Genomic DNA, 23559 nt, shown 5'->3' with positions numbered 1-23559 from the left:
GGAATTAGAATCGTCGAACTAGACTACGAATTAATTTTTTTCTGAATATTTGCGAGGGGTTCAAATTCCAAAATAACTATTTTTCGACTGGTACTGATTAAGGCAAGGTTGGTGGTGTATTTTGTTTTAGGAAATAAATATTTTTCCTATCAGAGTTATCTACTTTATCATCCGAGTAATCAGCTGATTTTGCGAATGTAGGAGTTTAAGAACACACGTTAACTTAGGATTTTTTATATTAACATGTCTAATCAAATTTTAGAGCTTAAAAATTACAATAAAACTATTTTCTGTTGTTAAAATTTAAGGTAGAGCTAGAAATATATTTTTTTCTTAAGAAATGAGAGATTTTCCTGTAAAATTTATCAATATTATAATTACACAAAAAACACTGTACGAGGGTGGTCCGATAAGTACTTAGCCTCACCGCCCGATGGCGCCAGTCTCGCAAAAGAAATAGTCTATCACGTAGTATAACCTTCTCGATGGTTACTGTCAAGATTTCAGCCGGATCTGAGTTGTAGTTTATTTTTGAGAGCGTGTGAAAGCAAGTGTGTCCGTTGATTTTTGAAAAATGGAAAAAGAGCAGTATCGGTCAGTGATTTGATTCTTGTTTTTGGAAGGGAAATCGCGCAGCGAAATCAAAAAGCGCTTGGATACTGTGTACGGTGACTCTTCTCCTTCGATGGCGACCGTCAAAAATTGGTTTAACGAGTTTCAACGTGGTCGCACGTTGATTTTTCAAGAGCCACGTCCAGGTGCTCCGAAAACGGCTACCACGGAGGATAACGTGACAAAAATTCACGATCTCGTATTGGCAGATCGACGATTGAAGGTGCGCGAGATAGCTAAGATCGTAGGTATCTCAAAAGACCAAGTGGGTCATGTCCTGCATGAAATTTTGGACATGAGAAAGCTGTCGGCGCGATGGGTGCCGCGTTTGCTCACTCCGGATAACAAGCGCAACCGTGAGACAACTTCAGAACACTGTCTGACGCTGTTTAAGCGCAATCCAAAGGAGTTTCTGCGTCGTTTCGTGACAGTCCCCGAAACATGGATCCACTGGTATACACCAGAGACCAAGGAACAGTCGAAACAGTGGACTTTACCCGGCGAAAGTGCTCCGAAGAAGGCGAAGACTGCCCCATTGGCCGGAAAGGTAATGGCCACCGTTTTCTGGGATTCACAAGGTGTGATCTACATCGACTACCTGGAGAGGGGCAAAACGGTCACAGGGCTGTACTATGCCGAATTATTGGGCCGATTCGACGTCGAATTGCAGAAAACCGGCCCCATTTAGCGAAGAAAAAAGTACTCTTCCACCATGACAACGCACCGGCTCACACCTCCGCCGTCGCCATGGCCAAATTGGTCGAATTAGGCTAGGAGCTGCTGCCTCATCCACCGTATTCTCCAGATTTAGTCCCGTGCGACTTCTTTTTGTTTCCAAACTTGAAAAAGTCACTCGCCGGGCAGAAATTTGATTCAAATGAGGAGGTAATCGCTGCCACGGAAGCCTACTTTTCAGACCTCGAGGAAACGTATTTTTCAGACGGGTTAAAGAAGTTGGAGCATCGCTGGGCCAAGTGTATCGAACTAAAAGGAGACTATGTTGAAAAAGAAAACGCCACTTTTCCAAAATTTTCGTTTTTCTTTTGTAGGCTAAGTACTTATCGGACCACCCTCGTATTATTCAAATTCCACAGAGGTACAAATTAGTTTTATGTATTTTTTAGATGGTACAAATTAAGAAGAAGGCATTCATATATATATATTTTTTTAAATCACATATTTTTCTGCTGGAAGATAGAGTTTCCGCCGCGCATGCGCAGTAATACATTAATTTGAATTGCTAATCTACCATAAGAAAATCTTTTTTTCTCTATTTTTATAGAGGGTACTAATTCTAAAAAAGCATTTTTCTGATGGTACAAATTAAAATGAAACTAGTGGTATTTTTTTCTTTTATATCAATCATTTTTCTGCCAAGAGTATGAGTTTTCCGCAATATCGTTTTTTTCGCTTTTTTTCAAAATTTTGGGGGGTGGGATACAAATTTAAAAAAATGAATTTTCGGGTGGTACAAATTAAGACGAAGCTAATGATATATATTTTTTTTTTAAATCAATCATTTTTCTGCCAGGGGTCGTTTCGATTCTAGCGAGCGCAATTCGTACTGCGTAGCAGGTTGATTTTATCTACCGTTCCCTGGCAACTGACATGCAACAACATATATGAAATTATGCTTCAAAGCTCTACGCCTGCGCAAAGTACATTTCCGGATGACATCCTTGTAAGTTGTAACAATTAGTGGTGATTTGTAATTGTCCTATTATTTCTTTTAGAAACAAATTTATAGAATTGTACTGATGGTACAATTTAGACTACAGAAGGTACAATTTTTCTGTGAATTTATTTTTGCTTAATTATGTCTTTTATGTGAATAAATAGGAGGTGAATTATCGATAACGATATTTTTTATTTTTTATGAGAAATATAATGGTACAATAACATATAATTATTTTTTCAAGAAGTACAATTAGACATACTTGAGATGGGATCATTTTTTTTTTATAAAATGTTATTTGTGTCGGGCTGTTTTCACATCGGTGAATCTAAAATGTTGCCGAAACGTTGATAGAACCAGGGAGTAAGAGAGAAGAAGACCCTACTCATTCGGCCGGCCAACAGAAATCTGGGACATTTTCACCGGCAAAGATCGCCAGGCTCGCTCATCGGAATAGCTGACACTAGCTAGCGTCAGACCCCTCTAGCGAGCGCCATTCGTACTGCGTAGTAGTTTGATTTTATCTACCGTTCCCTGTCAACTAACATGCAACAACGTATATCAAATTATGCTTCAAAACTGTGCTTACTTATGATGACGATATGATTTGAGTTGACATAAATGATAAGTCAGCTATCAAGAGCAAACCCCAAATACTATAACCATAAACTTAATCACAAGCCCCTCTTGGCAACTTAAATATAACTTTTTACATTTAGACAGTGATATAAGCACGTTAGCCGAGAGGCTAAGGTTTCTGCTTTAAATTGTTAGGATTGCCGGTTTGAATCCTAGAGATGAATTCTTTTTTTCGTCATTATGGAGAATTTCGGAATCATATAAATACGTAAAATTAAATTAAATATGCAAATAACATATAATTATTGATTCTGTGTTTAAATGATAAAGCACATACAATTGAAATTTTTTGAAGATGATATTTAAAAAAAAATTAGCATAGACTTTCACTATTTTTTCCTGTACCTATTCCAAATATAAAATGATAGAAAACGTCCATGAGCATTTGAAGAGTTTACTGGGGTATTTTCATCAACAATTTGATATATTTATCCTTAACTGAAATGCGTGCCACAAAAACTAAGCTTTAGCGCTTTTAACATGAATGCTGAAAAAAATAATAACACTATGGTATTATACAATAAAATGAAAAATATCGCCGGTTAGAAGCATATAACATATTCTTCAAAATATAAGTTCATTGCGCTTAAAATTCAAATGAGTAAAACTAACGCATCAACAGACTGTGCTATCAGTCCGTTTAATCGATATAAAAAATCATTTATTTTCTAGATTTTTCAAGAGCTACTGGAAGTTCTTTTCAATAATGCGACGTTTATTTGCGATCTACTTTTTTGTTATACGATATAATGATATTTTTCGTATATGTATAGATAAACGAATGTAGCAGTGATGTAGTATAAGAAAAATATATTTAAAACAACGGAAATGTTATATGAATATGTGTGTGTGCAAAGAGGAACATCTGAAAACTTGTATGAGCGAAAAACTTTCGCCTATTTGAAATGGTAAAAATTATCATCTAAAATAATGTCGAATGAAAGGGTTGAAAAAGATATTCATGGTAATTTGTCAAATATTCTTTATCATTTTCTACCACTATATACACCTCAAATAACAATCGAAAAAACGTCCGAGGACGCAGTGAAATTTATTTTTAGCGTGTTAAGAATGCGACGTATATTTGAGATGTTAACAGATTTTTTTTAAATCGATTTATTCAGTACATATTGATGCATGATCATTATATATTGATGTTAATTAAATTAAATTAAAATAATTTGAACTGTCTTTTAAATGAGAATTGGAATTGACATCAAGGGTATTTACACGAGTATAATTTTTTTATAATGATTTATTTACACGTCGATATCATACCTTCACAATCAATATTATTTATATATGTATATGGTAACGTGACTGGCTACGTGTTGTTCGTTTTAGCTTATAATAATTTGACTACGAGAGAAATCAGCCTGAAGAGGTCAGCAAATGTGCTGACGAAACGTTACTGAATATAATTAAAATTAAGTGGATTTCCATCTCTTACTATTTCCCTTCTTTTCATTATTACAAAATTTATCATTGAAAAAAACAATATTATTTAATTATCGGCGATTCACTATTAATTTATTCGCAAATTTGTTTTCTTTTCCCATACGTTGTTTTTTCGCGGCAGGTTTTACTTCAACTTCGATACTGGAACAGTTGTATTTTCTTTTTCTTGTGTTTTTCGTAGCGTTCTTGGTTTTAATTTTATCAGGTTGTTTTACGATGCCAACACCATTCGTTTCTGTCGCAGGAACATTCGAGAGCTTTGAAAGCTTTCTTCTTTCTCTTGTCACTTCTTTCTCAATATTGTCATTCTTGTTAGATTGCTTCGTGACAAAAAACATTCGTGTCGTCAAGAAGAAAGCAACAATTTTATAAGTGAATGCAGTATTGTGCTCTTTACAGCCAAGTAATGGAAGTGGTGGTAATTCTGCCAATTTTGTGGTAACGTCGTATAATAATTCCGCATAAATGATCTGCTGATCATTGATAACTGTCGAAATAGCTCTTTCTAAAATATTAATTAAATTAAAAAGCTGTATAGAAGGCTGTATTAAAGCACTTCTATTTCTGATTTGTATGAGCTTGTAAGAATTTGGGACGAGCTCTTTGTTGTCGAGATATAGTGTTGTGGTATAAACTGAACAAACTAGACGACGCTTTTTACCGTTAGTGTCTACTTCCATTACAGTGGCAAATCGAGCTGATTTTCTTGCCACATATCCAGCTACGTATGCAATTACGTATTGAGAGGTAGTACATTTCATATAATCATACTCTTCGAACTTGACAGCAACCTTCTCAAGTTGATCCATACCCACTCCTCTGTCCAGTAATGTGTCAATTAGTGCATCCCATTGTTGTTTTTTTTCTACGTCATTAATATCTGCAGCATCTGTTATTGAAGTTAAGCTTTTCATAAGATCACTGCCCGTAACGTTTGATTCTTTCGGTGGTTTGACTAATGAGTAAATTGAAACAAGCCTGTAAGTTTGTATAAACACCGCCGAATCGGGATGATCATTTGAACCGCAATAATTACGCATCATACCGAAAAATCGCTGTAAATAAAATATTTTTATGAGATTAATGTAATAATAATACCATTTTTTATGTTACTTATACGATAGTAATTGGTCGATCTCAAAAATTTTCAATGTGACTACGTCAACAAATATTAAATGATGATACAAGTTTATGAAATATAAAACTATTAATTATATTTTAGCACAATTGAAAATATACGAGCGTTAGAGAGCGAGGTTATCTTTGCTAGTAATTAATGAATTTTATTATAGATATGTCGATAATCTAAGGCTCATTTAGAATTTTCGTTTAATTGTTAAATAAAAAAAGAAAAAAGATAGGATCGATGTACGCGCTTGGAAATTATCAGGTTTATATAAATAATGCAGACAATCGAAATAAAAGTTAGACATTCCTGAAGAATATTATATCTAAAATATTTAGACTTAACGTACTTCCAAACTGTCTTGATTTAAACGAGCTGTCATCAAGTATTTGAAACCACAGGTGTTGACAAGGAAATCACATATTTTTAAAGTTGCTTTCAAAGATATCTTCAAAACATAGTATGTACTTGGAGGTATGAACTCCATATTCTCATCTTTAGCTTTTTGTTCCCACTTTTCAAGATAAACAATGAAATCTTCGACAATCTAAAATTATAATATTAATAAAAAATGCAATGTAATATAAATTTATTTCGTAATAATCAATCAAATAATAATATAATTTACCTTATACAAAGCATTCCCTATCTTCATATTATCAATTGGAGTTCGGCAATTCATAGCTTTTATTAAACTTGTAACGGTGCCGGTGGATTTGACCTGCACCGTGTGTCCCTTATCTCTCCCTACCATCGGCAAGGACTCATGGCAGACCTATGGCGCATAGTTCACGTGCCTGATGCCAGCCTTTATATTTTCAGCATTGCTGCCGCAACAAGAAAGAAGAGGAGAGATAGAGAGAGGCAGCGGCATTGGTCAACAAGAGCGCGCAGTAACATGCGTTCTTGTAAGAGAGAAAGAGAGAAAGAGAGAGAAAAGAGAGAAAGAAAAGAACGCGACTATAGTGCAGGCAGGCGCGTGACACTGGCCGCGCTTGACGGTGCCGCGTGCCGCCGATTAGGCAAGTGAGTGGGGAGAGCGTGAGAAGCAGTCTCTCACGCACTCGGAAGCATACTCGCGGCCAGTAAAAAAGTTGCCCACAGCAGAGAGAGGTACATAGACCCCCTGCAGTCAGCAAGATAAGGCGAGGAGACCGTGACGGCATTAACAATCTGCCCGGATCCAGCCTATCATTTCAGCGAGCCCTTCCAACCATAGATTTGCCTGCAGAACTCTATCACCATCATCGGCAAGGCGCTGCATCGAAGGAGATCTACAATCGTCAGGTCATTCTCTAATCTCTCTCTTGAGTTCTCTCCTTACGGCTACTCGCGGCTTGTGCACTGTGCCAGGCTCTCACGGGCCGACACAGCTAGTTTAGTTATTAAGATAATTTAGATTGTATCGAGTTGGTAGTGAGATGGCAAGGCGCTAACGTGCCGGCCATCTCCTTCGGCGATCGGAAGTTGTCAATAGTTAGATAAGGCGCGCGATAGAATGTCCGAACTGTTAACGCTCAAGGTAGCGTGTTGTAATAAATAGATTTACCAAGATAAGAGGAATAATCATTGCGTTTACCTATCTCTTTACCTTGTCAGGAGCAATACACCGCCTCCCTTACCTTGACCCTTTATAAATAATTGGTAATAGCGATAGATTTATCGGCGTTATAAGCCGACCCTATTACAAACTTTTCTCCCTATTACAGAATTTAAGTCCCATCGCAATCACTCAAACCAGGATGATTGTCTTTCAAAACGGTCATTGCATCGCCAGCTCCAAAGAACTATTTAAGCAACAATAATTTTCTTCGCTTAAGATTGCAAAATTCAATTAAAAAAATTAGAGTTTCAAAGCGCATACTATTCACTGAAGTTATACGTTACTTGAAATACCATCGCCACGTTCATTTTTTGATAGTACTGTGGTCTGATATGCTCTTCTCTGATTTTGTAATTAACTTTCATATTGTAACTTTTCGGATTTTCCACTTCAAGCAACGAATACCAATGATTTAAGGTTACTAGCCCATCAGGTGTCTCCATTAATCATTTTACTGACACAATATTTTATTATAAGTTTCAATAAAACATAGCGTGAGGATTCGAGCGAGTTTCAGCTAAGTAAATTAAATTATAATGAAATAATATTTAAGAAGACAATAGGTGTAAACGAAGTTTTAATGAGCGAACTTTCCTAATAACGAAATATAAATTGATATTCGCACGACAGCTCATGATGATAATCATGGGAATCTTTTATTGTACCGTAAATTAATAAGATAAATTATATTCATAACACAAAAGCTCGATTAGTCACATGTAATTAAATGGCGATCTGGCAAGCTTCTACTGCAGTTGAAACTTTCAAACGATATCTTGAAATAAGCAAAAAATGTAGCAAAAGTAAAGCGTATATTAATACACAAAATGTCTTACCCAAATGTTATCGTAGCGTCCCTGCTTTAAAAAAAAGTTGCGCAAACAATTTATCAAATGTGGAAAATCCGATAAAAACCATAATCGCCGCATGGAATTAGGATCAGTCTCAGCTACGTGAGGAGTACTTATATTCTCCTCATTTACACCAAACTGTTCCCACATATTTCGATTCCACGATGCACCATCGCTCGTGACCGCATCAACTTTTAGTCCAGCTTTTTTAGCCAATATTATATATTCCAGCAATATGTGATGCAAAACTGTTCCAGTTGCGCTACCTTTGCTTAAGAAGCATTCTAATGCTTGTACCCATTTCCCTTTGAAAGGTTGAAACATAATCACCAACGCGTGATCACCTTTAACTCCTTGTTGGTGTTTGGGAGTATACTTGCCAAGATTAGTGAAGCCTTCGAATTGTAAATTTTGCCTATTAAACGATAGTGATTTTGCAAGCTTCATTTCATCTACAAGAATAATTCCTGCAAACGAAATATAGTTAATAAATAAATTATCATCTACCGTATTACAAGTATAAAATATTCCAGTAACAGTGTCGTGAAATTTATTCGTTTATACAGACCATAGTTGTAAAAATAACAAACCATTGCCTTATTAAAGAAATCACCTCAACAAGTTTCACATGATAGACACGGTAAACCCGTTGCCCGGAGTCGTGCTTGAGCTGCGAACGCGAGCAGCACGCATGCTTCTCGCTCCGCACGGTGCTACCAATACCGCCGCTCTCGCGCTTTAACAGTCTGATATCGCTGAATCCGGGCCTTATATACCGCACACTATTAAGTGCTTTACTATATAGCACCCTCGTGCCGTAAATCCTTAGTGCAGTGTATTTTAAAAATCAGCGAGTGAAGGGAAGTGAATCCATCGCAACACGCGGAGAGAGGCGCATGCCTGTGCCCTCTCCGCCCATCTTTTTATTCTCACAAAACAACTAAAACCACCAGGAAATATGAGTCCAAACATTCTCGCCATATCCTGCACCACCGCTACTCCAACTACCACGTGCGCACCAATCACGGTGCAGGCCGGCATACACAGCTCTCAAGCCGACTTTTCGTCGACAAATATCTTAAATAGCTCGGGCCTGCCAGCTCATATACAACAACAACAATCCGTCATTACGCCGTCCGTCCAAGGTAACCAACCCACGCTAAATGCACCGCAAACGAATTTCACGATTTCAACTAGTGCGATAATCAATGCGATTAACGGAGGAAAGTTGCCCAACTACAGGAACGCCAACGCAATAAAAACTTTCTGCGATAAAGTCATACAAGATGCCCAAAAACATACTCAATACTCAGCTCAGCCGAACGTAACGAACTTGAATGCCACTCAGCGCACGCAAATCGTAACTTCAAATGCCACACGTGTACGTGCAATACCCCCCGAAGGTATCAAACGCACCGCATCACAGAATACAGATGATAACTGGCAAACCAGCCCGAAGAGCAAACGCTCACATATCCAGCAACAAAACCCTCCCAGATTCCCACTCACAAGTAACCGATACTCATTACTCGGAAATAACGGACAAATCAGCGACACTATGGAAGAGTATGACATGGAAGTCGCGGAAGAAGCCGTCTTGGAAGACGACGCCAGCAAACAACAACAAGATAATTCAAATACTAAAGTCAATACTAAGAAACCTGAGCGCTCAAAGAAGCAGAGAACTGCCAGCAACCAGACACGTGATGATTCCGTGCCACAACAACCCGGCCTCGCCGTGCCGCAACTAAACAACTCGCCGCCGATATTTGCTCAAGACACAACTTTCAAGAATCTTATACAGATTTTCAAAAACAATGGTTTGACAAAAATACACTTCACTATACATTGCACGACCCAATCCGAATTCACGATCAAAGCGACGGACCTTCTTACACACGAAAATATCCGTAAGATACTTAAAGATAATAATATTAAATTTTATACTTACACACCGAAAGACAAAAAACCTCAATTTCAAGTTATCAAAGGTATATACGGTGATTTTGACGTGAAAGAAATTTTAACCGAGATTAAGGAAGAGATCGCAGCCCTTGAAATTCCATCTGTTAATTTTGTTATTCTTGACACTCTCCATTTTGTTAAGCAAAATTCTTTTAAACCAATTTTAGAGCCAACCCGTTGTGAAAAAAATAATAATCAAACAATCATCTCAGGTGACAACACGTGTGTTTCGTTGGTAAATATCCAACCTCATCAGATCTTTATTAAAAAAACAAAACGAGAAAATGGTTACAATAACAGATATAAACCAAAAACAAACAAAAATCACGCTAACAAAACATTTACCTCAATTCGCAAGTCACAATCAAATTAAATATCACAATAAAGTCAAAAATACACTGTCAAACATAATATTCGCTCAACTACACAAAATTCAAATCGGACAACGACTATGAAATAATGCAAATAAAAACAGTGTCTGTTGCCTTTTATACCAAAACAAACCACCGGTAGACACAATCAGATGTATCCCCTCTCCTATGCATGAAAACGGTACATTAAGCATCATTGTACATCAAAACAAAATAATAAAAAATATATTGTAAATAAATATGAGATCAGTCAGCTAAGATATCAAATAAACCTTTATATTGTTTACTCAGTAAACTAGTGTCTTCTTGTCTATTTATAGTGTTATAAGACAAATTAATATAAATCATTTCCGAAATTAATCTCTTACAATAGTTAGACTCTCTATCTAAAATTATTGTGTTGTCCCAGTCAAACGAATGTGTAGGATAATTTTTCAATTGCATCGGAACCGGAAGAGATTTATCTAAAGGTGTCTTCCTATGCTCCTCTATGCGTTTTTTTTAAACATCTCTTAGTTTGACCAATATATACAGACGGGCAACTATCACAACAAAATTTGTATACTACATTTGTCTCATTTACATCTGATTGTGTCTACCGGTGGTTTGTTTTGGTATAAAAGGCAACAGACACTGTTTTTATTTGCATTATTTCATAGTCGTTGTCCGATTTGAATTTTGTGTAGTTGAGCGAATATTATGTTTGACAGTGTATTTTTGACTTTATTGTGATATTTAATTTGATTGTGACTTGCGAATTGAGGTAAATGTTTTGTTAGCGTGATTTTTGTTTGTTTTTGGTTTATATCTGTTATTGTAACCATTTTCTCGTTTTGTTTTTTTAATAAAGATCTGATGAGGTTGGATATTTACCAACGAAACACACGTGTTGTCACCTGAGATGATTGTTTGATTATTATTTTTTTCACAACGGGTTGGCTCTAAAATTGGTTTAAAAGAATCCATCTGTTAATGTCATAAAAGTTTCCAAAGTAAATCTCATTAAAAACAGACCCAAACTGATTCACTATGTCGCTGAATGCTCCGGTGACACCGTTACTAAAAATCTTAAACAGATTCGCAATCTAGTCTTCCAATCTGTCAGATGGGAACCTCTAAGGAAAACCGATCTCTTCCAATGCAAAAACTGCCAACGATTCGATCATGCGAGTGCCAACTGCGAACTCGGCTACCGTTGTGTAAAATGCCCATCCCCACACGCAGCAGGCGAATGTACTCTTCCACCGAACTCTCAAAAAGAGAAACTGTATTGCACACTCTGCGATAAATATGGCCACCCAGCTTCATATGGAGGCTGCCCTTTCCGTAAATGCATGAAAGCCATCAAAATGCAAACCAAAATTAATGCTGAAAACGCAAAAAATGCAAAAATTTATAAAATCCATCGCAATCTCGCCGCATATAATAAACCAGTTACAGATCAACTCTCGTTCGCTCAAGCTACCACTCCGAATTCGCAATATCATACACCTACTACGCAGGCGCAGCGCGCGCCACCGCAGTACACACACCCTCCCGCCGCACACGCATACCCGCGCTAGCAGACGCAACAGCCGGATCAAACCGAAGAACTTTTAGAACGCTTCAGCAAGCGCATAATTGACCCCCTATCCGCGCAAATCACTCGAATCACTGATATAGTTACTCATAATACTCACAAGATAATGAAATTATACGAACATTTAGGACTTCAATATGAATAAACAAACACATTCTAACTACCTTTCACAAAATACTACTAACAGTGCTACCGCCTCCTCGCTACAACTCATTAACGTAATCTCAATTAACACTAATTCAATTGTCTCGCTTAAGAAACGATACGAATTACTCAACTTTGTTAATAAATTTACATTGTACTCTTACAAGAAACAAAACTTAATAAACGTCATCGAATTGAATTCGCCAATTATGATTTTATTCGTACTGACACGAAAAATAGTATAAAAGGAGGCGGTTCCGCTATCATGATCAAAAAAGAAATTCCGTATGAGGCTATTCACTCTCCCTCATCATCGGAAAACAAAATTCTAGAATACACAATCATTAAAATCAAAACTACTAATACAAATTTGTACATAATTAGCGCATATGCAAATAACGACTATTCTAGAATTTTCACTGATGAACTCGATACCCTTTTCTATAGCTGAAGCTCGATCTTCCCGAAAACTACTATGTTTTATGCGGAGACCTAAATACTCGACATCAAATTTGGGGTGACCCAGCTACGTCGAGTGAAGGCCGGATACTTAAACGATGGAGTGAAAATAAAGCGCTCGCCTTCCGCGCATCCATTATCCCCCCTTGTTCATCAACATTTCCGCGCTCTGGTTCGTTCCTCGACTTATGTATTCTCGATAATCGTTTAGAAATCATAAACTCTCCCAACAATAAACTAAACGTCTCTACATATAACAGCGACCATAAAGCTATACATGTAACAATAAAAATTACAAACACTATTAATATTACTCCAATTGACCCGACTTCACAATACCACTTTATGTATAAAAAAACCAAATGGTCCAAATTTCATAAAAAACTTAACTCTTATTATCATAGCACTTCACTTGTAACCTTCGATGAGTACAGACGTGCGAATAATCGCTCTCGAAATTAAAGTGACAGCGAGTAAATAATAAGAAAGCAGAAATCAGTTCAGTGAAAAGTACTAACAATAACATTGGCATAGCCGCCATGGCTACAACAACAAAAGAAAAGAAGTATCTTACACCAAAAAAAAAATCGGAAGAAAAAGAAAGTGAAAAAATAACCTGGAAAACAGTGCAACATAAGCGACCAAGAAATAGCCCGGAGGAAATTAAAACAGTTAAAAAAAGACAAACCAACATAGAAGACTACTGACTTGGAAATAATACAAAACCTATTGAAACAAGCAATCAATATGAAGCACTGAAAGAAAAAGGAAATAATGATGACACAGTAAATTGAACACTCAAAGTTTAACCGAAATACCAAAAGCTACGAAATCACCATCTATATATGTTAACGGGGTCGGAAACATAATGCCACTACGTGACCTTCTCGACCAGGTAGTAAAAAATGAATATTCCCTAAAAGTGCTAAATAACAACGAAATAAAAATTCAAATAAATAAACCGGAACTTTTTTCTCGAACAGTCAACGAACTAGAAAAAAAATACCGATTTTTACACATTTCAACGAAAAGACAACAAACCTTATAAAGCTGTATTAAAGAACATGCACCCATCAATAGATATAGGTGAACTTAAAACCGAAATAGAAACATTTAACCACGACGTAGTAAGAATCACAAATGTCAAGCACAAAATTACGAAACAGCCTTTACCAATTTTCTTCATAGAAATAAAACAGAAAGAAAATAATAAAGAAATATTTGAAATTAAAAAATTAATGCATCAATTAGTAAGCTTTGAACCACCACATAAAAAAAGAGATATCCCTCAATGCATGCGCTGTCAAGAATTTGGACACACGAAAAATTACTGCCACAGGCCCCCAGTTTGTGTAAAATGCGCAAACAAACACCTCAGCAGCAACTGCCCAATACAAACGAGAATAGACGACGTCAAGTGTGCAAATTGCGGAGGTAAGCACGTAGCTAGCTATAAAGGTTGTAGTGCAAGAATACTCTTGCAACAAAAACTTTTTCCAGCATTAAGAGCGAAACAAATAACTGAAAATACCGTTAGACCAAACACATCATACGCACAGGCTGTAAATACAAACTATAATAGAGAAGAAAACACATCAAATGCCGAACCCAAACAAACACCGACACCACAACAAACAGTTAATAACACCAACGAAAGTCTACTAGTAAACATGATGATACAGCTGATGAATAAAATGAATACAGGAATAAACATAGCAATTTGGAACGCTAACGGTTTAGCTCAAAGAAACATGGAAATAAAACCCTTTCTTATAGAAAATAACATAGATATAATGCTAATATCTGAAACTCACTTCACACATAAGAGCTTCTTTAAAATCCCACAATATATACTATACAGTATAAACCATCCGGACGGCAAAGCACACGGTGGAACAGCAATATTAATAAAAAATAATATAAATCACCATGAAATGGAACCACATAAAATAGACTATCTACAAGCAACAAATATAGCAATAACAGACAAACACGGACAAATAACAATTTCAGCTTTATATTGCCCACCTAGATCGTTTTCTCGCAGGAGGAGACTACAACGCCAAACATCCTTGGTGGGGATCAAAATCAATAACTCCAAATCCAAAAGGAGTAATTTTATACACAGTAATAAAAGCAGAAAACCTAACAACAATATCAACAGGTGAACCGACATACTGGCCGTCCGACATTCATAAACAACCGGACTTAATAGATTTCGCAGTCACTAAAGGCATATCTTACCATCATATAACAGCCAAATCGTGCCTCGATTTAACATCAGACCACTCACCAATAGTTATTAACTATACCACAACAATAGTAACCAATGCAAAAAATAGACCGCTGTATAACAAAAAAACAAACTGGGAATTATACAGAACGATATTAAATGAAAAGCTTACATGTAACATACCACTAAAAACCAAACAAGACATTGACATAGCAATAGAAAACCTAAACAACAATATTAATAACGCCATCAAAAACGCAACTCCTTCATACCCAGAAAACCATAAAATATATTCAACAATCTCCAAAACAGTATCAGACAAAATTAAAGAAAAAAGGAAACTAAGAAAGATATAGCAGCAGACTAGATCACAAACTGATAAAACAAATTATAACAGGGCAATCAAGGAACTTAAAAACCTTTTGTACGACGAAAAAAATGAAAATATAAATAATTACTTAACTAATCTAACTGCAACAGAGGCCTCCGATTACTCACTTTGGAAAGCAACAAAGAAGATAAAACAACCAAAAAATTTCTCTCCACCTATTTTAAAAAATGACATGACATGGGCACGAACAAACATCGAGAAAGCAAACACATTTGCAGAACATTTTATGAATGTATTCAATCCACCACAACGTATAATAACAGAAGAAGAAGAACACACCATACTAACCAGCACGCAGGATGACAACAGAAAAAGCTATATACTAAAGGCTGCCAAGGTAAAAGAAGTAAGCCATCTAATTCAACAGTTGAAAAATAGAAAAAGCCCCGGACACGACAATATAAACGCCAAACTACTGAAAGAACCTCCCATAAAAACCGTAAGACACATAACCATTATATACAACGCAATATTCCGATTACATTATTTCCCTGCAATATGGAAAATATCAACAATAATTCTTCTACCAAAACCGGGTAAACCTCCTCAATATACCACTTTCTACAGGCCAATTAGCCTACTACCAGTACTTTCAAAAATCTGCAAAAAAATAATCAAAAAAAGACTGAATAAATTTCTACAAGAGCAAAATATAATACCAGAGCATCAATTTGGATTTCACAATAATCATGCTACTATAGAACAAGTAAACCGAGTAACAACACAAATAAGAAATACATTTGAAAAAAATGAATACTGCAACGCAGTATTTCTCGACGTAGCGCAAGCATTTGATAAAGTCTGGCACGTAGAGCTGCTTTACAAAATTAACAAAATTATACCAACAGAACTTTATCTACTAATAGAATCATACCTAAGTGCTAGAACATTCAAAATAAAAATAAAAAATGAAACAACAGAACTATATCCAATAAAAGCCGACATCCCCCAAGACAGTGTCCTAGGACCCATATTATATCTAATCTATATACACGATCTCCCGACCATGGAAAACATAAACATTGCCACCTACGCAGATGATACAGCCATATTGACAACACACACCAACGCAGCGACCACCACTAAAAATATGCAAAATTATTTAAACAAAGCTTCTCTCTGGTTCAATAAATGGAGAATAAAAATTAATGAAACAAAATCAATCCAAGTAACCTATACACTTAAAAAAGAGACTTGCCCTCCAGTACACTTAAATGAAAAACTAATACCGCAAGCAGACAAAGCAAAATACCTTGGTATGCACCTAGATCGGAGATTAACATGGAGAGACCACATATGGACAAAACGTAAACAACTGAACTTACAGATAAGAAAATATTACTGGCTACTTGGGAGAAAATCCAAACTAGCCATTAAAAATAAACTACTTATATATAAAGCAATAATCAAACCAGTATGGACGTACGGCATCCAACTCTGGGGCACTGCCACCAAATCAAACATAGACATATTAGAAAGATTCCAAAATAAAACATTACGATACATCACAGATCCACCATGGTTTGTCACAATGAAATCATAAGAAAAGACGTAAACATAACAACTGTACGAGAGGAAATCAAAGCATTTAAAAGGAAATATACAAACAGAATCTCGGAACATCCAAATCAGCTAGCAAAAAATCTATTAACTACTACTCCGATAGTTTCAAGATTTAAAAAATATCAAACACCTTTTGTAAATATAAATGAAATATTGTAAATGTCACATATGGATACTGCTCACTGGAGAAGTACCCACACGCAATTCATTTAATATATTGTAATTTTTAGTTAATAATAACATGTACTTATTGTCCACTAAGGACAGATTGTAACATAAATTGGAAAATAAAAAAAAAAAAAAAAAAATTATCATAGCGAGGTCCCTGACAACAGAAACCTCACTATCGACGAAATTAACAACTATATAAAGTCCATTGAGAAAACTATACAAGGCGCGATCGAACTTCACGTACCGAAATACAAGCCGACGGATAATGTTCTTAATTATGTAAGCTCAAAAATCCGTAAACTCCACCGATACAAATCTTTTTTAGTCTCCCAACTCAATAATTGCTACAAACGCCCAGTGAATATCAATAATCAAAGAATTCGATTTTTTATAGACCTTATTAATACAGTGAATACCATACTCAAAAACAAATACCAAGTCTCATATAACAAATATTGGGATGCGGTAATCAAAAATATTAACTACAAAAATCCTGAATCCTTCTTCCCAAAAATCAACAAATTTTTTAGGCCTAAAGAACAGCTTCAAATTTATTCTCTTCACGTACACAAAAACAACACACAGTTACTCGATCGCATCAATTGCGAACTGCAGGGCAAACAAACTATTAACGATGAGTATACATTAGAAACTCAAGCGGACATTCTTAACATCATCGGTGCGCACTACGAAAAAGTGAATGCCCCACGTTTCATCAATGAAGGCACCAAAACGAAACGAATAGTCGAGAAAACGGTTTATCCACTACTTGAAAAATTTAACGATAACTATAAGAATAGTAATGCAATTACTCAATTCTCTACATCTAATCCTGCATATGCTACAGCACAGATTGATGACTCTCTCGAATTTTTCGACGTCAACCGCACTCAACTCATTCTCAAATATTTACCTAATAAAACCTCATCAGGACTAGACAACATCCCACCAATAGTGCTCAAACACCTCCCCCCCGCAATAGTTTCCGACTACACAATACTCTTTAACAACTGCATCAATCTCAAATACTTCCCAGATTGCTGAAAGCGCGCCAAAATACTTCCAATTCTCAAAAAAGGCAAATGCCCCCATGACCCAGTCAGCTATCGCCCCATTAGTCTCACCCCTGCAATCAGTAAAGTTTTCGAATGCACAATAAATTCCTCAATAGTCAAATTGCAAGAGTGGTCAGCCCACGTGCGCCTTGGGCTGGTCTCTGCTAATTTTTCTGGGTTCTTTCTCGGTAAAGAAAGCCGGCGCTGACTTTCACAGGCCGAAGTTCGCTCTGGTTAGGGGAGGTTGATACAAATAATCGGACATTTTAATTCAATTATACTACATATGGCGATCTCATTTATTGACGCCTTTTCACAAATATCGCTACAAGATTAACTTCGCCGCGGTGAGCGGCTCGCTCAACCTTTCCGCGACCAGAGTTCGCGGGATCACGCGAGCGAGATCGCTCAGCGTGCGCGATAAAATCAAAATGCGCTAATGTCCGTAATCGAGCGAGAGCTGGCGCGAGAGAGATAAACTGGTCTTAGACCCACCGGATGCCGACGGTCCGTCGGTAGAGAGGCGACGCCGGCGAAAGCGTAGACCAGCTGGAAACGGTGCCCTGGCGACGGTCGAGGTTGCTGCAGGAAGGGCCGCAACACGGTCTTTGCCCCGTGGACGGCGAATGGTCGCTGCTTGTTCGGGCTCAGCTTTGAACACCTGGTTCTCCTGGCAAGTGGTAGTCGCACTCCTGGTAGTAGTTCCTCTCCTGCCGAATTCTTGTCTCCACCAGTCTCTCCTTAGGCGGCCCTAATTACTCGAGAGCTCGCGCCTAACTGCCCTTCCTCTCTCTTCATTTTCTAAGCCTCGCGCCGCCGCGCTCCCACTTCTCTCGCCGTCAAAAATTAGTCAAAATCGCTCTCTCTCTCTCGCTCTTCTCGCTCTCACTCGCACTCACGGCGACACCTCGCCGATCGTCGCGCTCCTCTCTCCAGATCCTGCAACGACACAAGTATGTAGTCGCTATATAGCATACACTTGGTCGCTGCGTTCACGCGAGGAGAGTGCCGCACACAGGGCTAGCGAACATCGCTATAACCCTGTCACAAAATATTCAAATATAAATAAAGTTATTCCCGATAACCAATTTGGTTTCAAAAATAAACACTCCACCACTCACGCTATCTATAAAATTCTCACAGATATATACCATCACTTGAACATGGGTGAGGTTGTTGGGGCATGCCTGGTTGATTTAGAAAAAGCAGTCGATTCGGTATGGAAAGCCGGCCTACTTTTTATTCTACTTAAATTGAAATACCCCGCTGATCTTATCCAATTAATTTGGCACATGGCCATCAATAGATCATTCGTAATTTGGAATGGTAACCTACTATCCTCGCTAATTTTCGAAATTACTGAAGGCCTACTCCAAGGCACAGTAAACTCTCCGATATTATTTAATATTTTCACGAGTCACATTCCCAATCTTTTCAAACTAAATTCAGACAACAATACGTACTCAGCCACTTATGCCGACGATTTCATATCCCTCGCTGCCAACAAAAGCCCCATAAAAGTCCAAAAAACACTCCAGTCAATAAAATAACTTCTGAATACATGTCCTGGAATTTGAAACCCAACCCTCTAAAATATGAAACTATTGTTTTTCATGTTCCTCTTAACCGCCTCGGAAATAATAAAAGACAACAAATAAAAAATTTTCGCGTCACAATGTCGGACGGTAATAACGAAATAGTTATCCCACAAAAAAAGACAGTAAAATACCTAGGCGTCCAACTAGACTATCTGCTCCGACTCAATTCACATGTTCACCAACAGCTTGATAAAGCCAAAAAAGCCTTCCGTAAATACTCCAATATTTTCTTCAAACGCAGCCTATCAGTGAAAGCAAAAATCATTTGCTATATGTTTCTGATCAGACCCATTATCACCTATGCAGCTCCCACGTGGTGGAACATAAACGCATCTACCGCCGAAAAGCTCCGTAAGTTCGAACGCATGTGCCTTCGAACCTGCTTGCACATATACCGCCGCGAAGATAATAAACACTTCATAAGCAACACTGATATATACAATAAAGCTGATATCCCCCGGATTGACCTATTCATTCTCAAACTCACTCGTGACTACCTTACCAATCTAAAAAATATCGATAACTCAATCCTGAAAAAATACACTTTCATAAACGACCCAGAATACGAATTAGCTATATACACCGACTACATCGCCCCGCACATGTTTATGTATTTCGACGTAAACGGCCTCATACAGGATAAAAACAATGTACCGATAATTTATCACGTCTCCAGATCATCTGCGAATAAAAATATTATGTATACTCTGTCAGATTGTCTCTCAACTCTAAAATAATCGACAGCGCTCCCGCTTAACTGTGCCAATTCGTTAGAACGATATAATACCAAATATCACTGGCTGCATGACGACCCCCGTATACAAGATGAAATTCGAAAAAGGTCAAGACACAAGGCATAAAAATTATATTAAAAACCGATTTTAATTATGTATGAACACATATATGTATACGTATATTTAAATGTAACTCCAATATGCGTCGACTGTACGAAACGAATAGCACGCCTGGTACGATGTACAAACTGCGAACTTGCAGTTTTATAAGACTGACTCCTCCACCTCCCCCTTTCCCACTCCTACTTACTCCCTCAACCCACTCCTCTTTCCCTTGTGTCCCTTAGATATTCAGTCTCGCGGATTTTTGTAGTTTTTTCCCCGCGCACTCACCCCCCGAAATTTCAGGCAACAAGACTAACGTCCAGCCTGCCACTCGTCATCGATATCGCCACTCCAAAGCGCAACGACACACATATAGCAAATAAGCGAGTCTTCTAACCGAAGCGTACTTATATATATATATATTATCCACATATTGTCAAGGCCTTCTTTTATTGACATGTTTGCGCCTACCTATGTATCCATATTGTAATCTGTTAAGCAAATAAAGTCATTTTGGAAAAAAAAAAGTAAACCCGTTGCCCCAAAACACTGTTGCGCTACTTGATTTTATATATGATGTCAGGTTATATTACAAAATAAATGTAGAGAGTCGAATTAGTCATGCGCAATTATTGATAAAAAGCAATTTGGTATTCGAAAATGTTTGACGGGTTTATATTCATGTTATTAATAACAAACGAACACTAACTTCGGTTATTCTATTTCAAAGAATAAAAAAGGTGTGTATTTCAAATTTTGATAGTAATTTATTGATGATTCAAATAAAAGACTCTTTTGTTTCATATATTGCTTCAATTAGTTGGTTAACAAAAAGAATTTGTAAAATTGTTACAATATTTTTCATGTTAAATAATTCATTGGAAAGAAACGTTAGTGGTTTATTGCACTAGTGCTAATTGACGATTTCGTCGTGAAAAGAAGGAAAATATCATCTAAATGCTCGATAATTTAGCTATCGATAAACGACATACCAAAAGACATTTTCGTACTATTTACATAGAGTTACGTGATTATGAGAATAATGAATTTATAATTGCTAACCTCGGACATCATTAGAATTTATGCTTTCAGTTTTCGTTTTTAAAATGTCGAAAGTGCTTTGGTCCAAACCGTATGCTCCTTTCATTCGCTTCATGTAACACTAAGTGTTGTTAATGATGGTAGGGCAAATATCTGACGAGATCGCAAGTGATGAAAAGTTTTCTTGCTTTTTATTCGAAGCATTAAACACTCATAGATCCACTGGGTCGAATATCTTATGCTTTTACTACCTTCGACCTTCGATGCAGCCACGCGTGCTTGTATATTTAATCGTTGATTTTCCGGAAACTTCTCGCTAATTTTTATAGCCGCCTCCTCTGACGTCTTGGCACATTCATTTTTAATTTGCATAATTTTCTTTTTCAACCTAACAATCTAACATGATATTTGTAGTGATAAATTAAACTTGCGATTAAATAATTAGCATGATGAAGATAATCATATAATTGATAATCTTAAAGATTTCAGTTATGTGCAAACACTATCGTATACATCTCTCTTTTGTTACCGCATTTCACGATCAATAAACAATAAGAACAATACGAAAAATAAGATTTACTTTTCTATAGATACGATATATAATATACATTATCTTTTCACATTACTTGTTCCTGTTGTCTCCCATATTTGCGCCTCACATTTTTCAAAGACATAACTAATTGTTTCCTTTTTCTTTTCTTCTTAAGCTTTATTTCTTTCGCATTTACTTTCTTTCTCAACTTCAACCGAGCAGCGGAGCATTCTTTGCATTGCATTACTGGCGGACCTGGTGAACTAAACTTCTTGAGAATGAATCCATAACATTTTTCCGACCTGATTTCGAAACAACATTTACATAAAACGTTCTTAATTCTATAAATTAAAATAATTGTATGTTAATATGACGAAGAATATGGTACTTTTTTTATGCCGTCCATTTTGAGACATGGCATCACCATATGATTAACAAACTTTATAAGTTGTTCGATATTCTTGCAATTATCAACCTTCTGTTTATCATCAATATTTATACGGTTTTCTTCAATGTAAATCTACAATAAAAGATTGTTATGAATACTTTAAATGTGTGTAACGCTAGATGCATTAAAAATATACGTTTGGGAAACATTTTTATTAAGAAATGTCCATTTATTCGTAAAAATTGAATTTCATTACGGGTGTTACGTGCCAGTTTTGATGTCTCTTCAAAACGGGCACGTGTTAGACCGTTTTTAGCTCCGAGTGGTCCTGACTCGGGCGGACTAGACCTTCAGTACGGTACCCCGACCGTGTCACCGAATGGATCGCATCTTTACCGATAATATCCGAAGTTCGTCCTTGCGAGGGGCAGGCGGCAGTAATCGGGAAGGAAAAAGGGAGGGGGCTTCGCCGGTTAACTTAAATGAACTTACGCCGGTATGTTAGATAGGTTTATATATATATATATATATATATATTTTAATACGTCGGATAACACTTCTAGTAATAATATCGCGCTACTATGTGGTTCGCGATTTATTAAAATAAATATTTTAATTTGCGCGGTCAGCGGTGTTTACACACTTGGTCCCGGTACGCAATCACGTGGATTCACCGAAAGGGGAACCTTGATTATGCTTAGTAGTATTAGAGCGAAGAGGGGGAGAGATAATAAAGAAAAAAACAATAAGGAAGAGATTTCAGCTTATCGAAAATAGAGCCCAAAAGTACTCACTCTGTCGTCTAGGTCCAAAATATTGTTTGATTTGTGATATGTCCAATATATTCTTTTCCTTTGTATCCGATCAGATCAACTGGTCCAATATATTTTTTTTATCCGATGGTGTACCAACACGCAGCAAAAATAACAATTCCTAAGATTCTCGTGGTCTTATGTATTTTTTTATCCAATAGTGTACTAACACGCAACAAAATGATAATTCCTATGATTTCGTTTACACGAAATTATTAAAACAATTGAATTCGACACTTAATCGCAACTTGAAAAATTATATTCTCAAAACTCTTTAGTAGGAAAATGCAGGCTTCTTGCTTGAGCGCTCGCTTCTAACTAACTGAAATCCGTCGCTCTGCTTTCGCTGGCTTATTATATAGCCTTTGTCCTTAGCATAGCGTCTCTCTCCGAAGCGTATACGCTTCGGATGTTTACGCTTCTCGTGCCGGGTCGTCTTACCTAGCTAAGCACG

The 23559-nt window shown here is 36.9% G+C and overlaps 1 protein-coding gene and 1 pseudogene across 1 annotated transcript; one reads left to right on the top strand and one right to left on the bottom strand.

The window, feature by feature from the left end:
• Window positions 1-23559, top strand: part of LOC131663467 (uncharacterized) — a 107255-nt pseudogene that overhangs the window by 50493 nt on the left and 33203 nt on the right.
• Window positions 4435-21673, bottom strand: LOC131663476 (uncharacterized). The gene is made up of 6 exons (XM_058933913.1): window positions 21395-21673; window positions 7950-8431; window positions 7375-7550; window positions 6139-6205; window positions 5860-6057; window positions 4435-5439 (listed from the first exon to the last, which is right to left on the bottom strand). The coding sequence occupies exons 1-6, from the start codon at window positions 21486-21488 to the stop codon at window positions 4435-4437; spliced, it is 2022 nt and encodes a 673-aa protein (XP_058789896.1). The 5' UTR covers window positions 21489-21673.

Source organism: Phymastichus coffea, unplaced genomic scaffold, assembly GCF_024137745.1.
Source record: "Phymastichus coffea isolate CEN01 unplaced genomic scaffold, Cenicafe_Pcof_1.1 PCOF00002, whole genome shotgun sequence".
Lineage (NCBI taxonomy): Eukaryota > Metazoa > Arthropoda > Insecta > Hymenoptera > Eulophidae > Phymastichus > Phymastichus coffea.
The sequence above is the reverse complement of the archived record's forward strand: the minus strand, read 5'-3'. Positions and strand labels throughout refer to the sequence as shown.